The sequence below is a fragment of the Protopterus annectens genome, chromosome 4.part0, assembly GCF_019279795.1.
Source record: "Protopterus annectens isolate FY-2018-M chromosome 4.part0, PAN1.0, whole genome shotgun sequence".
NCBI lineage: Eukaryota > Metazoa > Chordata > Ceratodontiformes > Protopteridae > Protopterus > Protopterus annectens.
The window spans coordinates 562,343,986-562,362,903 of NC_056733.1; the positions used below are offsets into that span (position 1 = coordinate 562,343,986).

Here is an 18,918-nt window from a genome sequence, read left to right on the forward strand (position 1 = left end):
CTCAGGTTTTTTACCCTTTGAGTTGCTGTATCGGCATAGGGTGAGGGGACCTCTACATTTAATTTAAGATGAGTGGGAAGGTGAGTGAGAGTCTCACAAGGAGTCTGTTGTGGCATATGTCCTGAACCTCAGGACAAGGCTCGGGGAACTTGGAATTGGAATTGATCAATGGTGTTCCAGAGAGGGCGGGCAAGGTATGAAAATTAATCTAGTCTGAATTTTAGTTTAGTCTGTGGGTGGGATTACTGAAAATGTCATGAGGATGCCATAAAGTGGGAGGATGTTGAGGCTTCAGTCTTAGGCAAGAAACTGATTTTAGAAAGGATAGAGTGCACCTTTAAGAAAGAGCTACATCCTGCTATGTATATCAAATTTGTTACATCAGCTGCAGCATCATATTACATCTGCATGAATGATCTTCAGATAAATGCTACACAAAACAAGTGCTAGGAATGACACAAGCACAACTTTTTTCTTTCTGTAAAGTGGCTAAAAGACAACTATATGCTTATGCACATCCCACTATAGAGATACAGCACTTAAAGCCAAAGTGCAAAGCTTAACCCACTGTTGAGTGACTTAGAAGTAGGTTACATAAAAAAGGGGTGCAATCTCCTACATGATGGGTTTATTCCCTCCCCACTTGCTTAAACTGTCCATCATTCTACCTGGGCTCATTTAGGCATACTGCACATGGCTTAAGTACTATAATATACATGACAAGAACTTTTCCAAAAAAAAAAAACAAACAATATTAATGTTAGTTAAGTAATCTGACACATTCAGTAACCTTTCTCAAATCTGACATAAAATGACAAATACTGCTACTTGTACAACTGTATATAGAATCATGTAAATAAAAATTAACAGGTTCAAATATCAAGTTTGCATGTAGAATGAAAAATGTCAAATCTGGAAGTTATTTCATAAAAAGAGTTTTAACTTTTGTGCCTGTTTATAATGCACATCAAAATTTGCAACCTTTACAGGAAGGTCCGTTTTCTAATGAAAAAGACAATGGCCATGAGATTTCTTGAGGATGACAGAAATCATTGCTATAATATAACTGTAATTTATTTTTAATAAATTAACTTTATATGAACTTTATGATGCCAGCATCAAAGCACATATTCTTCTGCACTAAGACAGTGAGTCAGGTACTGGAAGACAACATCACTTAAAAAAAAAATGAGCATAGCATTTGAAAAAAAAAATGAAATGGCCTTCAGATAAAATTCTCATAAGACTGTAAAAAGTTAAACAGTACTGCCTCAAGATGGCAATTCTTCAACTTTAACACCAGACATACAAATAACAAAACTCATAATTTACCTCACATTTCTTCAACCAGCTATAAATTTCTTCAGATTTTCAGAGAGTGAATGATATCACTTCCCATGTACATTAACAGCAATATTTGACTAAAGTATTTTTCAAGAAAAATCGTGTTTCTAAAGCTTAGGAAAAATGTATTGGCAATCAAATCTGTGACATTCCTGGAGCAATCACATTTTATGATTGTGCTTTCATGTGACAAATATATACTATAGCTGGTATTTAAAAAATAAACGCTTTTTTATATAATTGCATCTGTGAAAGATAAAATACATCACTACAATCTGTAGTTGTTTTGTTTTCATTTTTCTGTGAGTGATAACTGCAAAATCCTCTGAAGTTCGGCTTCTTCTTCACTACGCTGTTTCTCTTGTTGTTCTTTTTCTTTAGTAGAAAGTTCCATTGCTAACTGCAAATCTTTCTCATAGTCGTGAGAATGGCTACTGCTTGACTGGATGTTTTGAGAACCAGGGGTCAATATACCATTTTGGACTACACTGTTAAAACAAAATAATGATTACATGTAAACCTTTAAAAATACCAGTATAACACTGTACTTCTATGCAAACTTTAGCAGCTGAGATTATTATATTATATACAAAAAGGTGAAGGCCAGTAAGAAGCTTTCTGCTGCACTATTGCTATAAACAGAATTTTACAAAACATGTTATTACAGTGAAATGAGTCACCTGCCTTGGACCACTTTTACAGTTCCACACATTAGACCCCTACACAGTAAAACTGTCTTAAAGAAAGTACACCAGACAATATTTAAAATAAAGTTACAAAAAGCTACTGTAACACCACAACAGTTCACAATACCAGCTTACTTCATACTTGTCTTCCCATTATAAGGAATGTGAGAATATATGGCATACTGATTTAGTATCAAAATCAGAACATCAAAGATTTCTTAACAGGTGACATGTTTAGAACTTCTTCTGGTAGGTGACAGCACTGTGTGGGAAATATCTTGGCATTTAGTATACACCTCTTGGCCTAACAATGACTAATGCAATTAACACTGAAGTAATTCACCATGTTTAATTCAATGACTAATGCAATCAACACTTAAATAATTAACCATGTTTAATATAGCAATAACCCACGCCTGGGTGTGGGTAATGCGGGATTTACCCACGGTTGGTGTGGTTTGGTCCCGAAGGACCAAACAAAGACAACCGTGGGTAAATCCCGCATTACCCACACCCAGAAGTGGGTTATTGCTATTATACTATGACATTATTTAAGAAAGGAAATAATTACTTTTCTTAAATAATGGCATTGTATAATGCCTCTTTGCTGCCCTTCCGCAGCTGGCTGGTATCCGCGGCAGTTCTGATGTACTGCGCATGCCTACGCAGTACATCAGAGCTGTTGCCAAAAGCAACGGAGAAAGCAAGATCTCCGTTGCTTTTATTCGCTATGTTAAATGGGTTTAACATAGCGAGACAGTTTAAAATAAGCAACGGAAATGTCCCTTGCTTATTTTAAAGCTGTCTTGCTATGTTAAACCCATTTAACATAGCGAACAGTAAAAGCAATGGAGATCTTGCTTTCTCCGTTTTTTAAAACCTGTCTCGCTATGTTAAATGGGTTTAACATAGCGAGACAGATTTAAAATAAGCAACGGAGATCTCCGTTGCTTATTTTAAAGCTGTCTCGCTATGTTAAACCCATTTAACATAGCGAGACAGGTTTAAAAAAAAGCAACGGAGAAAGCAAGATCTCCGTTGCTTTTTACACACTGTGTCGCTATGTTAAAGGAGTTTAACACAGCGAGACAGCTTTTAAAAAAGCAACGGAGATCTCCGTTGCTTTTTTTAAACCTGTGTCGCTATGTTAAACTCTTTTAACATAGCGAGACAGTGTTTTAAAAGAGACTTATACTAATGGAAAAAGTCCGGGCGACCGGACCTTTTTTCATTAGTATAAGTTTATTTACAACGTGCACGCTGGCCAATCAGCGTGCACGTTTTGGAATATTAATGGGGGGGGTCATGGTATAATTATCAGTAATTATGCTTTGTACATGGTACCCTAGAAGAAAAACAAGTATTGCCACTGACCTTGTAATGTGTCAGAGCCTTGAACAGCATATAACAGAGTAGAATGACAAGGAGCATTTCAGGCAGAGAAGGGAGAGATTATGTACTCATTGACAAAAATTCCCTTGAATATCTATCTGGTACTGCAGTAAATTCTTGCACATCTGTTCTATGGGCATAGACAAATAGTGTATATAATTTAATGATAACATGGTACTACCTGCATTGCAAACATATTTGCATTCATGTACTTACTGACTATGACCTTTTCCATAACCAGAAAACAAAATTTCAAAATTGTGCAACTGTGGGCTAATTAGGATGTCAGCAAAAAGAGATCGGGGGCTTCCAAGATAGATGCACACTGATCAACAGCTTGACTTCAGCTATCCCAGTATGAAAACAGAAACTGAGAAACTGCAGCCAGAGATACTGTCAATCTGAGTAAAATTCACTTACTTGCTAGTAAGCACACCGCATGGATGTCTGCAAAGAAAAAAAAAACAACAGAGCCTGAAAGAAAATCAACTAGGTGAAGAGAAAACACTAACTGGGAAGAATCTTACAGCTGTTCAGCAAAAAGCAGTTCATGCTCCAGCTTTGGTTCAAGACATGACTTCCAGTAACCTAAAGTAAAAAAAAAAAAAAGTCAAATGTGCTCAGAGTTGAAAAAAAACACTGGAGGAGTATGTAGACTCAAATAACAAAAGATTGGAAAAAAGGAAGAAACTTTAAACATATATTCAGATAAGCTGATAAAACTACAAAATCAGAGGGTGAAATGAAGAAAAGACTGGCTAAGTATGAGACTGCTCAAGAACATAGGCTTCAAAAATGGTATAATTAGATGATAGAGCATGAAGGTAAATCTGAGATTTTCTGCTATACTAGAGAAACTAGAAGGAGCAGACTGCATTAATTTCACAAAGGCATAAATAAGCAACTGGACTGGTATTCCACAGCAGGAATTGTTAATCAAAAGGGCACACTATGTGTATGTTCCAAATATGGCCATGAGAAAGCAGCCAAGACCTTTATTAGTAAAGATACAAGCCTACCAGCATAAATAGTTGATCCTGACAAAACTGTGCCAAAAAGGGCAAAGTATTAAAAGTTGGAGATAGTAGAGTGTTTACAAAAAATGATTATTCACTATGCAACAGGCAGAAGAAACAAGTGTTTAATCAGGAATTTGTTGAGAGATGTAAAATTGTAACTAATGAAATAATGACTGTTTTTTAATATTTAGATGGTATCTGACTGCTACACAATATCTACAGATGAAACTCAAGCCAGACTGTAGCTATCTTTCTACAGAACTGGAAGTGGGGACTAATCTATGAAGGACAATGTCATATGCATACAGGGTAACTGCACAGTGGAAATGGAGTTTTGTTTGTTTATTTACCAGGATAAAATATTGATCCACATAGACCTTTTTTCAAATTCAGCTTGAGAACACCTTCTCTTTAAATGACTTGTTCAAAGTTAACACAGAAGGCAAACGGAGTCTGAGTGAAATAAAATCTGAACTACAAGAAGCAGTATATAGGTTCATAGATGAAAATTAGGCTAACTGCCTTAAAGGGCCTTTTTAAGCGCAGCTAATAACCCACAGACATACCCTTATTCCTCTGTACTAAAACAGAAGAAGAGAATGGGTCTGAATACTGGCATCTACAGAATGCCTGGTATAAAATTCCTGGTTCTCTTATGTAAATATTTAAACAGTCCTTATATTTAATTTAATTCTCAGCATTATACAGTAATTTCTGTAAGGTTCAGACAAGAATACCTGTAATACTACCCTTCCAAATCTCTTGTCAGCCTAGGAAGCAATATTCAGTACATAATACTTAAGCAATAACCGACGATGTGGTGTAGTATATTGAAGATTTACCCATGGTTGGCGTGATTAAATAAAGCCAACCATGGGTAAATTTCAATATACCACAACCACAGAGTTGTTTTTTGCCATTATACAATGACATATTTAAGAAAAAAAAATTACTTTTCTTAAATAATGTCTTTGTATAACGGCGCATTACTGTTCTTTTGCCGGTGGTGGTATACTGCTTCCTTGTGTTGATGTACTGCGCATGCATATGGGACTTGCATTCCTACGCATACCCAGTACATCAATGCTTTGAAACGGAAGCAACAGAGAAAAGAAAGTCTCCTTTGCTCCGTCTTTTTCTTTTTTCTTTTTTATTTATTATGTGTCCAACCTGCAGCCCGCAGGCCACATGCGGCCCTCTACCTCTAACTCCAACATCGATGTACGCATGCCCCAAAACACTTTTTTGTTGTGTTTTTCACGCCCGTGATCTGTAACTCTAACATCGGTGTGCGCATGCACCAAAGCATCCTTCTAGTTTTGATTTTTTTGTGCCAAAGAAGGGTCTGTGTGTTCGCGCCATTATTTCGTGCCAAAGAATCAATGTGTGTGTTCTTGCTGAAGAGGAACTCATCTATGGATTTGCTGCCATTGCCTTTTAAAGAGACAGCACTTAACCTGTGTCAGTAGGTAAGTATGGTGTGAGTGAGTGCATGCATGAAAGCAGAATGTTTGTGTGCGTGAAAGTAGGAGCGTGTGTATGTGTGCGTGTGTGTGTGTGTGTTTATGTGTGCATGACAGAGAGACAGAGAGAGACACATGCACAAAGAGACTAACGTACAAACAAGTTAGCTCACAAATGCATCCTGCATTAAAAGTACACTTTCATTAAATTGCAGCTTTTCTGACAGGGAGAGTGTTGTATTGAATATGAAATCATACCTCTCAACTCTGGATTTTCGAAGAATGTCTGGATTTTTGCCTCATCTTCCAATTTGTGACTATTGCTTAGGAAATAAAAGTAGTCATCCAAGGTAATGCATTCCCAGGGAGTAAGAATGAGACAGCAGCCTAGGGTTAATGGGTCAGTAGTGGATTGACTAATGTGGGACTGTAGCATATAAAGTTTATTGTTTTTTTTCACAAATAAAAAAATCATCCAGTACTGTCTTGTCATTGGTGAGTTCTAAGCAGTGGTAGATTGGACAACGGTAACCATATCTTTGGTGGATCATCAATACTGGCAAATCAGGTGGGCACAATGTCATTTTTTAAATGTTGGGGGTTTTAGTGTGTATGTGTGTGTGTTGGGAATGCTGCAATAGTAGATGATTATTAAAGACAAAGACTTACAAACTGTGGAGAATATGTTTCTTTGTTTCAAAACCTGATACTTGGGTACTAGGAATGCCAAAAATAGATTTTTTTAAGACATAGCTTCTTGCCATTTACAGTGGATGGATATTTACATTTAATGGACAATGTTAGTAGTATGAGTGTGGTCCTGTAGGGATCTGGAGGATGCTAAGTCTACCACTGCCAATGTCTTGTAAAGTGACCTGGAAATGAATATTGGGATGTTACTGAAAAAATACAGCAAGTGGGCTTTGAAATGTAGTTTAATTAAACAAAGTGCACTTGCAATTTACAGGCCATAATTTAATTTATTCCAGGTAGTCTAGATCCTCATAGATTGCATACCATTAGACTTAATTAGGGAGAGGTGTCATTCGGTGTAAATAAGCAGACTTAGTTTCAGTGAAAGCTCTGTGGTTGTTTGCAGGTAGGAAGTTGCAGGATGTGGAGCCAATGTGTTTTATTATTTTTAATGGATTTGTCATTTCAAAGTATGGTTTTCTTTGTTGCAAAAGAAGGCAAGATTGAATGAGCCATATAATGCTTAACTGACAATAATGGGATAGAAACATTATACGTGATGTATAATGTTTGCAGCTACACTTGTTTCAATGGTGTCTGTGATGCATAACTATTTTTGGGCCTGTGTCCCAATTTTACTTTTTGTTTGTTCAGAATTCTTGCTCTAAGGTTGAGAGGTATGGTTCCATGCTAAATCAGAAGGTTGTATTTACCTTGGAAGACTTTTCAGCATAATTATGAGAAACAGAGCGTTTTTAATAACTCCACTTATTTCCAGCATAAACTGCCATGTAACCTTGCAAATAACTTTCTTATTACGCTACTTTAATTCTTTTGGAATTGACAGGTATGCTTCATTAGTTCGGACGTAAGCAGAGTGTGCTGTGACTGATTTCTTGCAGCAGCCTGTGGTTTACTTATCACAATAACTTTTTTGTGTTTCTGGGTGTGTGATCAATTTAACAGTTTTAAAGATGTTTCCCAAAATTAAATAAATACATATTAAATAAAAAAAGTAATCCTTTCTTCACTTTGATCTATTGACAAAGTGTGGGAATTTGTTTTTTTCAAAAGCGATGGTCAGCATTACAGCTTAGTAAACTGTCAGTCTGTGAATAACTTCTGCACAAATTAAAATGTCTGAATGTCAAATGGCTTTAGATTGGAGGGAAGTTATATGTTTACTCCAGTATGTAGTATGATCTTAGAGAGTTTATAGATTTCTTATTGATTTAATTTTTGCTGAGCAGTTGTTTGTTGATTTATTGATGGTCCTTTTGGTGGTGGGAAATTGCATGGATGAATCCATCTCTATTATGATTTTTTTTTCAGATATTTTGACTTCCAGACAATTTCAATCAGTGAGACTGTGTCATGTGATTACTGAGGTTGCCTATTTTACAAGTAGGGGTTCCTTTTCTGTGTGTGTGTGTGTGTGTGTGTGTGTGTGTGTGTGTGTGTGTGTGTGTGTGTGTGTGTGTATATATATATATATATATATATATATATATGTATATATATATATATATATATATATATATATATATATATATATATATATATATATATATATAAGAGAGATTTAATATGTATACTGAATATATTTTTGCAAATGGAATTCTTAGTTAAATAGGCCCCTCTTTTTAGACAAGTAGACTTGAGTAACCAATATTAGATCTTAGCCAGCTGGGAAAGTTTAGTATGTGTATTTTCCTTCCGGTTTGATGAAGGCTATGCTACTTACTTAAGGAGTACATTCATGGCTATCCATCCATTTGTAGTGTTTGTTGAACTACATTGTTTGATAATGAGAGGAGGTTTTTACAGAAGTTGAAAGTTTTTGTATCAAGAACCTGTCCATACAAAGTGGCTTGTTTATGTTGCAGTGAAGGCCGAGGTCTTTGTAGTGAGCGTTTTAGATATAACCAGTATTTCTGAGGTGGAGGAAGTCTCTTAAGGCAGGATCTTTCTTGGCCTGGAAAGCAAGCCAGTGATGAAATTTATAGGGGCCAGTGAGAGACAGAGGAAAGCAAGAAGCTTTTTAGTCTGTTTGGATAACTAAGTGAACTCAGTCCTTTGACCTTTTTTTTTGTCAGAAATGGTTGTAGTCTTTCTTTTGGCATGGTGTTTTGCTGAGGCACGTGCCAAAAGGGGTGCTGCACTCAATAATTGCTCTTGTAAAGGAAGAATACAGGGATATTATGACCTCCTTGTCCCTGGATGAGATACCCTTACTAATGAGGTGGGCCATGTAAAAAGCTTTCCGTACAACGGAGACAATGTGGTGGTCAAAAGTCAGGTTTCTATCAACCTGGGTGCCCAAGCACCTCACGACTGATTACGTGCTTACAACATTGTTATTAATGTGATAATTTGTGGGGACATCACTCTACTCAAAGGGGACGATTGTGCATTTTTTGGCATTTAGCTTGAGGCCATGTTTCTGGCACCAATCATTTGTTTGGGTGAGACACTCTTGTAGCTTCTTCAGAATTGTTTTATTAAGTCAGTAATGTGAATTCTTTACTTTATTGCAAATTTGTTGGCTTATTTTTGTGGATTATGGTATTGTAGGACTGCTAATGTTGGCATTGTATGTAGATGGACTGCTGGAGTGGTTTTCCCAGTGAAAAATGCTAGTGCTGTAGTGAATATCTGTTTATTTGTAAAATAAAATCTATATATTAACTAAGATGTTAGAGTTAACTGTTAGATTAGAGAATTAAAATCAGAATGAGAATTAGAATTTTAAGGCAAATATTAGGCATTTATTAATTGTTCGAATGCACGTACAGTACAGCCAGGAGGTCAACTTTGGTCTCCCGTGGCAGCGAAAGAGTTAACTATACGATATATTTTATATGCGGCCCCAAAACAATTTCTGTTCACTCAATGCAGCCCCGGCAAACGAAAAGGTTGGACACCCCTGCTTCTAGGGGGTATCCGAGAGACCTCATTGAGGAAATCATGACTGAGATCACACAAAAGAGGTCTAATGGTGTCTATACCCCATTGCTACAGGGGAAAGCCCTTTCCCATATGACCAACTGTGATACCAACCAAGTGACAAATAGGTCCCTGGTCCCTTTTATACTAACATTTAGCCCATAAAGTGGACAGATTCTAACTATAATAAAGACAATTTTGAATTTGCTGAGTAACAATTCTGAATTGTGTACGCTATTAGGTCTATTTCCCTCTTTCACATTTAAGAAGGGTAAGAACTTGAAAAATCTTTTGGAAACAAGCAACATTAGAACTGTAAGGAACCCAGGTATGACCAAATGTGAATCTTGCAATTATTGTAAATCTACTGACATAGGGTATACATTTTATATTAGGGAACCAACATTATATCATTACCTCTGGTAGATTTAATTGTAATTCTACCTACATTATATATTTAGCTCAATGCCAACTATGCCCTGCTTTTTACATTGGGAAAACCGATCGTAGGTTACGAGAGCGGGTATATGAGCACCTTTATTACATTAGAAAGGAGAAAACCGAAAATGCCCTAGCTAGTCATATCAAAGGGAACCCCACTCATAGTTTCAGTTTTAAAGTTATTGACCACACTCCAAAAAATTCCAAGAGACGGACCAAAATCTCTACTTTTGGAGAAAAAGGAATTAATGTGGCAGATCCAGTTGGATGCTTGTCACTATCCTGGCATCAATGATTGTTGTTCCATACAGTGCCTCTAGAGACTTAAGAACTTGAACAGATAGTTTTTAAAATGTAGTTCACCATGTAAAATACAATAATAGCAATTTAGAAGGGATGTAGGTAGGTTATCTTTATTTCTACCCTATTTCCTACTTTATTTTAAGTTCAAATTATCCTTTTAGGGTTTGCAGATTTTATACATTGGGAATTTGTTAATCATAAAGCCCTTAAGGTCAACAATTACTATATGTTAGTCTTGTGTTTAACTAACATACTGGAATGTAAACGCTGAGTAAGAATTTTTATTCTAGCAAGCATGGTGTTATATTCTATTTATTTTATTGTATTATGTTTGTACACTGTTAAAACTAGTAGCATTGATTGCTTAGCTTAATTTATACTGCAAAATGTAAGGTTACCTATTATGTTTAATTGGTATCTATTAAGCAATTAAGTTAATAGGAGAAAGAAGGGGGAAGTGTATTTAAGTGAATTTGAGTTGCAGTTAGTTGTCTGATGAAGTCTAGTTACTAAACTAGACAAAAAATGCTTAACTTTATTTACTAACAGTAATTTTAATGAAGAGCTGAAGACTTTGGGGAGTGCTTGTTCCTGCTTTGGGTTTGTCTTTTCTGTAGGTTGTGGTGCCGTTTGTGTATTTTCAATGACTGTAGCAGTCTGCCATTCGTTAGGCACATAGCCTGAGGTAAGGCTGTGATTGAACAGGGCACACAGATGTGGTGCCAGTTCGTTTTATAGTTCATGTAGGATGCAGCCAGGGATATTATCAGGTCCCATGGACACTGTATTCTTGGCTTTGGACAATACAGCTTGTACCTGTGCCGCTGAAATGGTGGGTACCAGGCTTTCTTCTGGTACTGTGATAGGGCCCTTGGGGGGAGAAGGGGGTAAAGTTGAATCTGTCGGCCAGTATTTTGGCTATATCTGTTGGCTCAGTATAGGAGATGCCATTGTGCAATAACTCAGAGCAAATCTGGGTATTGCCTTGAAGGTTTATGATACAGCTATAGAAGGCTTTGTGGTTGTTTTTGATGTCAGCCACAATTCTGCCTTCATAGCTGGCTTTAGAGGATTTGATAAGTGATCTTAGCTTTTTGCTGAGACTGATAAAGGAGGTTTTCCAGTCTTGTGACTTCATTTTTTTCTGCAACAGTTTCTTCCTTCTATTGTAGAGTTTATTGATGGCTGGGGACTACCAGATTGGCTTCCTTTTTTTTGGAGGAGAGCATCTTAGTTCTAGTTGGCATGGCAAGGTCCATGCATTTATGTACATGCTCATACAGTGCATTGGTGCATGATTTGGCAGTCATATAGCTATTTTCCATTGGCATGGGTGCCGAGAAGTTAGCCACCTCTCTTTTTAGGAGCCCAAAGTCAGCTTTAGAGAAGTTTTTCAGGGTGGTCACCTTAGTGGGGGGTGTAGGTGAGATGGCGATTTCCATGTTGATCAGTTTGTGGTCAGATTTAACCAGGGAGGAATTGACTATAGGTGTGGAGCAATGGTTTCCCATGTTGGTGATAACCAGGTCGAAGATGTTGCTTCCTCTAGTGGGAGTCAGAATGAGCTGGTCCAGGGCATTGGAACTGATAAATTCCAGAATCTTTGGGCCTGTACATTGGTACTTCAATAGTTTTCCCATTTAATGGAAGGGTAATTGAAGTCACCCAGTATGGGAGTATTAGGTGGGACCTTGACAGATTCCAGGGTGCTTAGGAACGTGGAATGAGAGTCTAGGGATGTTTGGGGTTCTGTACTAGGCTATGACATGTATCGCTGTCTTATCTAGTGTTAGTTGTACCTGAAGTAACTCGGATGCATTGTGCTGAGCTGCCAGTCTAGAGGTGTGCGTATCCTTTAAGAATATGAAGACACCACCGCCTTTGGAGCTTCCGGTTGTATTCTGGGGCCGAGACGTAAGAAATGAGTTGTAGCCTAGGAGTGCAGGGGTGGTTTCTGTCTCTTTAAACCAGGTCTCCATTATAGCACAGATGTCGACATTCTCCATTTTGAGTAGAGCTTCGAGTGAGGGCATCTTCATATTTATACTTGTAGCATTGAGCAGCATGACCCTCAGATTACATTTGTTTGTAGCTGTTATGGTGAAATTTTGGTCTTTGGAACACTGCCTAAAAAAGGCACTATAGGGGTGGCAAGAGCCTTAGCCAGTACCCAGAATCCCAGGGGTGACAGATGCAGGTTGTCTCTGGCAAATCATCGAGGTCTGTCTATCATATCGTCCCAAGTAGACAGATACTGGATCCCCTTAGAATGACACCAGAAACTTAGCCAATCGTTGAAGTCAATCACTTTCTGCTCATACTGTGGTATCATTCTGGGTGACAGTAGAATACTGCTCAGTGCTAGGGTCATACCTGCCTGGGCCACATAATCTGAGAGTTCCATCAAATCTCTTTTCATGTAGTCCAGATAGGTATGGCTCAGGTCATTTACTCCCACAAGGACAATGACTGAGTCATATTTGTAGTTGTTGTAGAGTGACCTGAGTGCACGTGTTATGTGGCAGATCCTGGCATCTGACAGACAACTGACTGTCACCTTCTCTTTGTTCAACCTAGTGAGTGGGACATCAGTGTGCCTCACAATTGAGTCTCCTATGAGTACATTGGGCAAAGTTTTTTGCCTTGAGGACATGGGTTGAGGGGCACACTGTGGTGGTGAGCTATGTGTTCTGGGGTTGGTGTTGTATTGTGGTGATCAAGTGCGTTTCTGTCTCAGGGGTCTCTGTTGTTTGGGTAAATTTTATTGAGAGCCTCTGTGAAGGTGGGTGTATGCTTTATGTTTCTATGTGTGGGTTGTGATGGTTGGTGTTTTGGAGGGCTGTGTGTTCTATGTAGTGAGTTGTAGGTGTTGACCTTCTCCTCTTGACAAGCTAGTCGTGTCTTGGTTGGAGCGTGCACTGCTTCCAGTTTGGTGATATAAGTGCATCTCTCATAGGTAAGAGTGTTGGGAGGTAAGAGGAGAGAGTCGTCTGTGTACATTAGGCAGTTGCCACATTGTCTCAGAATGCTCAAGTGCACCAGGTTAGCAGGGGAAAGCACAGAAAATTGCCCTACAATCATACCAGGAGGGCTGGTCATAGCTAATAAGTACTGGTGCTTTATTAGAAAATAATGGATGACTTCTTGCCATACAGACTGCTCTACTACAGACCCTCCTTGGGTTATCTGCAAACAGATGTACCCTTTCTTCCTTGCTAAATTGGCATATTTTTTTCATGACAGCTCCAATACTCAGAGATATACACACCCTGTGCTGGTGCATGCCATGTCATCCTGCATACAATAACAGCTCACCCAGCTAGCAAGCTTAACCCCAATCACAGAATGAGCATACGTCCTGAAAAAACGAAGCTATAACACCTACACCATTTAAAAGTAATATAAAACATATACTTAACAGATTTAAATGAAACTCCAAAAACATAGGCTGGATGACAGCAGTGTAGAAGCATGGAGGACATAGGGGAGGTATTTGGATCCCCTTAAGGAGGATACCTTCATAAATCAACTAATACTCTAAGGAAGGTATCTATTAAATCTAATAATTGAAAACCTGCTTTGGTGGGTGTATGAATGGGTAAAATCCCAAATAGCAAATTCAGAAGGATGGAAGTAGCCAGAGGATAGCAAAAATGCCACATAATTGAGAAAACAAAGTCCTTAAATACAGAGGTATCCAAGAAGAACACATTCCTAGAATTATACAGTTGAGGAAACAATGCTTAGTGAATGTGTGAACCAAGGAGCAAGTGGCCATGGCATGGTTATCTCCAGTGCAGACACTAATAAAGCAAACACTGAATGCAGCTATAAATCTGCTGGAATAGCCTTTCCCAGTGAATGATGACTGACTGATGTCAAAACGCAATGCAGCTGGCAGTCTACTTGAAAAAGGTTTGTTTAGTGATTGCCAGACCTTCAGTATCCAGAACAAAGGAGACAAGCAGTTGCCCCACCATCCCAATCTCATGCATCTCTTTAATCAAAATGGAAGCCAACAGTACACACCATGAGCACAAAGAGCACACTCTAGTTCCTGGTTTCCTCCCCAGCAAAGAAATCAGGCAGCTGAATGCATTGGTTTAAACAGAAAGCACTAAGATTTTGGCTAGATATAGATGGAACCCCCAACCCGAAGAAGAAGTATAATGAAATTTCTGAATAGCTAAGGACCTAATAACATCCTTTTTGATGCAATAGAATGATAACAAGTAGCATTTCTCATTGTACTCTGCAATGAGGATTGAAAGCGGTGTGGAAAGAGATGTACAGGAATCTCCACTGCTATGGGACACAGAACACATACTCTGCACACTTCACCTTGTTTTGCTACACTAAAAAGAATAAGAGGTGTACTGTATTCTCCCAAACAGTGAAAAGGCTGATTTCCAGAGTGCCACACTTCTGGAAGACCCATTCCAGTATTCAGAGATTAATGGAACCACCGATTACAGACTCAGAACTTCATCAGAGAATATGCAAATGTTTGCATACCATGCTATGAGGTTTATATGTTAAATCAGACAAGCATATATCTAGACTAGCCTTAAAGTTTGTTGGATACAGTGTTTGTCTTGTCACTTTTGGCAGCGTTTCCAAAGATGTACAATTCCAATAAGAAAATAGTTTCTCTTAACAGCCATATAATAATTATTAGCCAAAGTTAAATGGTTCCCATTCCTATAGCTGTAGCAAAGTCATTCTTTGCCCTAATCAGTGTCACCCCCCCCCCCCATAAAGCTCCCAACTAAAGTTCACTATTATTTCTGCTTGAAAAATGCCTTCAAACTAAACAAAAAGCGTACTAAACTGTGTCAATCTCCTTTTGTAAAATGTAGCAAATAAATCTACAGCTCCTTGCTTCAGCTCATAACACACAAACACTGACTGATTAATCATGGCGACTTAAATGATTACTAGAAATACGTGCAGCGACTGACTGGTACCTCTTCTGTACTGCCAACCATGCCCACTAACATCAACATAGATTTGCCTTTTTTGTATTTAGTTATGTAATGTAGTTTAAACCAAGTGTTGAAAGTAATAATTCATCATTAGTAAAGTAAGGCAGGATAAGACCCCCTCTGACTGTCCTATAAATGTCTGAGCATAACTTGAGAACGCTGACTGTTATTATATTTTACAGAGTTTACACCACTTTTTTGTTTGTAAAGGACATTTGGACCCATACCAACTTAATTACATTAGATTTACCATACAAGCTAAAAGGAGCATAATATTCTAAATGAGGCCTAACCATAGACTTCTAAAGTGGGATCAGAATTTAGTATGCCTAAATATAGCTATAAGTAGTACACTCCTGATGATTAAAAAACAATGTCTTAGAATGAAACTAAAACATGTTTCAAATGTAAAGTTTATATCAATTAATACCTCAAAGTCTCTGGTAAAATCTATACTCTGTACCATCTTACTGATGACTGAATAAGGATATTCCATGTGATTTATTCTAAACTGTACTTTAGAATATTACTGGTGTTGTAAGATACACTCCCTTTCTTCTGCCCAGCCATACACACTGTCCAGATAACTTTGAATTTTACCTTGGTCTGCCTCTGATGTTACTGTAGACACAGTCTTACTAACATATGCAAATTTACTTAGCCAAATATCCTCTTTCACAAGAACTGTTAACAGTAAGATATTAAATAAAACAGGGGTCAGTATCTGGGCCTATATCACACCTTTTTATAGTTACTTCTCAGATAACAATCTATATTTATATCTAGCACTACAAGGTCTAGTAATCAAGTGTTTAATTATATGGCATAGCCTGAGAGACCACAATTCCAGAAGATGATGGAAACAGCAGCTCAACAAATCTGCCAACAGGTTAATTTCTCCTTAGGTGTAAACTGCTGAAAAAGTGAAGTGTAAAGGAGGACATGATTGCATGTTTGCTTGACTGCTTAGGTACCGTTTTATATAGACTGATTGTTGAACCAGACCAGTAGAGGCCTATATTCCAAGCAATAACTTTCTAGATGAACTATACACTACATGAAATGCAAATCATTGTATTAACTCACTAACATTAAAACTGCAAAAATACTGCAGAAAAAAACATGTGTATACACTGCTAACCTGTTCTGTCTGACCAGAAGATTACATCACTGGGTCAAAAATTGCTGATAAGGGAGTATAATACTAAAACCGCTAAGCATCTTATTCAAATAGTAGCACCTAAATGTTAATTATCCTAATAGTCTGGGTAATTTTGACAGAATTAATTCATGGTATAAAACCAAAGTCTGCAAGAATAGCAAATCAAACACAATGTCATACAGACAGTTCGGACGCTGTACAAAGCCATAGCAAAGATATCCTGTGAGAATATGCTGATCTATTTAGAGTGACAGGAAGCTTGCCTGACAAATGTCATACACCCTTGATGCTGTAACACTGACTCATCTCACAAGAAAAGTACCTGTAACACTTAGAAGTAAAACAGAAAAATACATTAAGAGATTATAGATACTTAAGATGTTATTATGAAACAATTATAGCCAAAGGAATATATGAAGAGTAGTGCCCCTGATGTAAAGAAAGGCCTGGCTAGAGTGATTACAACAGAGTATTACACATTACTTACAATGAAAGCAGAGGTCTTAAGAAAATCAAATATTAACATTTTATCAGTATTGGATGCAAACTACCATTTCTATCTGATAAAGTTAGATAAAACAAGGAGTAATCTGTGTACACCTAATGCACCATAAGGAAAGTGCAGATTCCTTAAACTTTAATTTAGTTCATCTGCAATGGAAGTATTCCAAAGAGCTGCTGCACAAGTAATAGAAAGTATGGGAAGTTTTGTAAACAGAACTAATGATCTATTAGTGCAGACATCGACATAAAAAGAACAAAATAAAATACTGATAAAACTGCTGAACACGGCTAAGCTAGCATAATTTCAAGCTAAATAAAACTAAAAGTAAAATAAGTGACAAGTCTGAAATAAATGGTGTAAGCTATGTAAATCAGTTAGAATTTAGGATATCTAGAGGAAGACAGAGACAGAGACCATCTCTTTACTACACGCTGATGACTCAGCACAGGTCACAAAGTGAACACACTAGCTTACTAGATATCTTAAAGGCACAGTCCTACTCATGTACTCTATGGCAAATAATGTGAGTTATATAATAAAAATAATTTCATGCATTGAACCTTGTTATGAACTACAGGCATTCAGAATACCAGAGAAGCCTTTTACAGGCATCAAAACCTCAAGCAATATTTATATTCACTAATGGGTTTGAGACTGTCCTTATAATGACTATCACCACACAATCTAGCAGTAAATAATTTTAGAGACTGAAGTAGGTCTCTGTCCTTTTCTCCTTACTTCAAAACATAGAGATTCTTTACAGTTGTGTTATAAACATTTTCTGATTTAACTGCCTGCTCTGTAACACTTTTAATACTGGTTGTGTCTTCTCTGGAACTAGTAATGAGAATGAACTGGGAAGTTTCAGTCTCAAACGTCTCATTATTGTTGTGCTTGGTGAATGTTCTGTTGATTGGAGATGTGTATTTTTAACAAATCTTTATTGTATCCAACAAAATAAAGCAACCATTTACTTAATATCCTTCTTATCCAATCATTACAATACAGAAGCTCAACATAAACAATAAGAGATAATTAACACATTGCTATTACTGTTGAATGTTAATGTTTTAAGAAACAAAAACTATATCAGCTTAAATGTTGCTATCATTCAACATCCTCCGTTACTAAAATGTATTTACAAACTCATTTGGGCATTAATAATTGATACACTAACAATTGTTTTAGAAAGAAACATGTCATTTGCCATTACTATACACATAGCTCAAAATACTAACCCCAACTAGTCAAGAGACTTAATAATTTCAAGACTTTATAATCACAATTGTATTGAAGTTTAAACTGTTCTCATGGTAATCACTTGCTCACATATTCTCATATAACTTTTTTAACCAAACAACGTTTTTGTTATCTAATGCTTCCATTAGCATAACCAAGTTCCTGAAAGCAGACAAAGACCTTGATTTCTACTTCTGTGCAATAGTTGATAGCACTACTAAAAGTGTTAAAACCATTGTTTTTTTCATTTTAGTATAACATAACTCTTTTTCACTTCTTAGAAGCACAAGCATTTTAGTTCTGTACTTCCAATCCTAAATTTCCAGTCAGCATTCCTTCTAATTATCTTAAAATTATTTAAACTAGTACATGACCAAAAGGTTGCTTCCATGTCCCAATTATCCCTTCCTTACATCTCCAACACTGTATCTACATTAGGGATCATTCTTGTCAACCTATGAGGGATATAAAAGTACTTTTGAAGACACTTTCATGCAAGAATTATAAACTGATGATAACTTGCAGTACATCTAGATAGCACACAAATTAATTCAATGATTATTCAGCTATTTCATTCTACAACAAGACACTTCTTTCTTTTCAACTGACTCCACCATGTCCCACTTCTATTCTTTTAAAGCCTTATCTGTTCTCTTTACCAAGCCTTTTATTATTGGGATATCACTTCTGACCTCCACTACTAAAGAAACAATTTTGGGTGGAGTCTACTCCCACAATCA

The 18,918-nt window shown here is 37.1% G+C and overlaps 1 protein-coding gene across 1 annotated transcript in view; it reads right to left on the reverse strand.

Moving 5' to 3' along the window:
• Positions 1-1,056: 1,056 nt before the first annotated feature.
• The window catches only part of ANKRD13A (ankyrin repeat domain 13A), a 1,453,295-nt gene continuing 1,435,433 nt past the window's right edge, over positions 1,057-18,918 (reverse strand). The window contains exon 15 of the mRNA XM_044068498.1: positions 1,057-1,832. Coding sequence (XP_043924433.1) covers positions 1,637-1,832 — 196 coding nt within the window. The 3' untranslated portion in view covers positions 1,057-1,636. The remainder of the gene's footprint in view (positions 1,833-18,918) is intronic.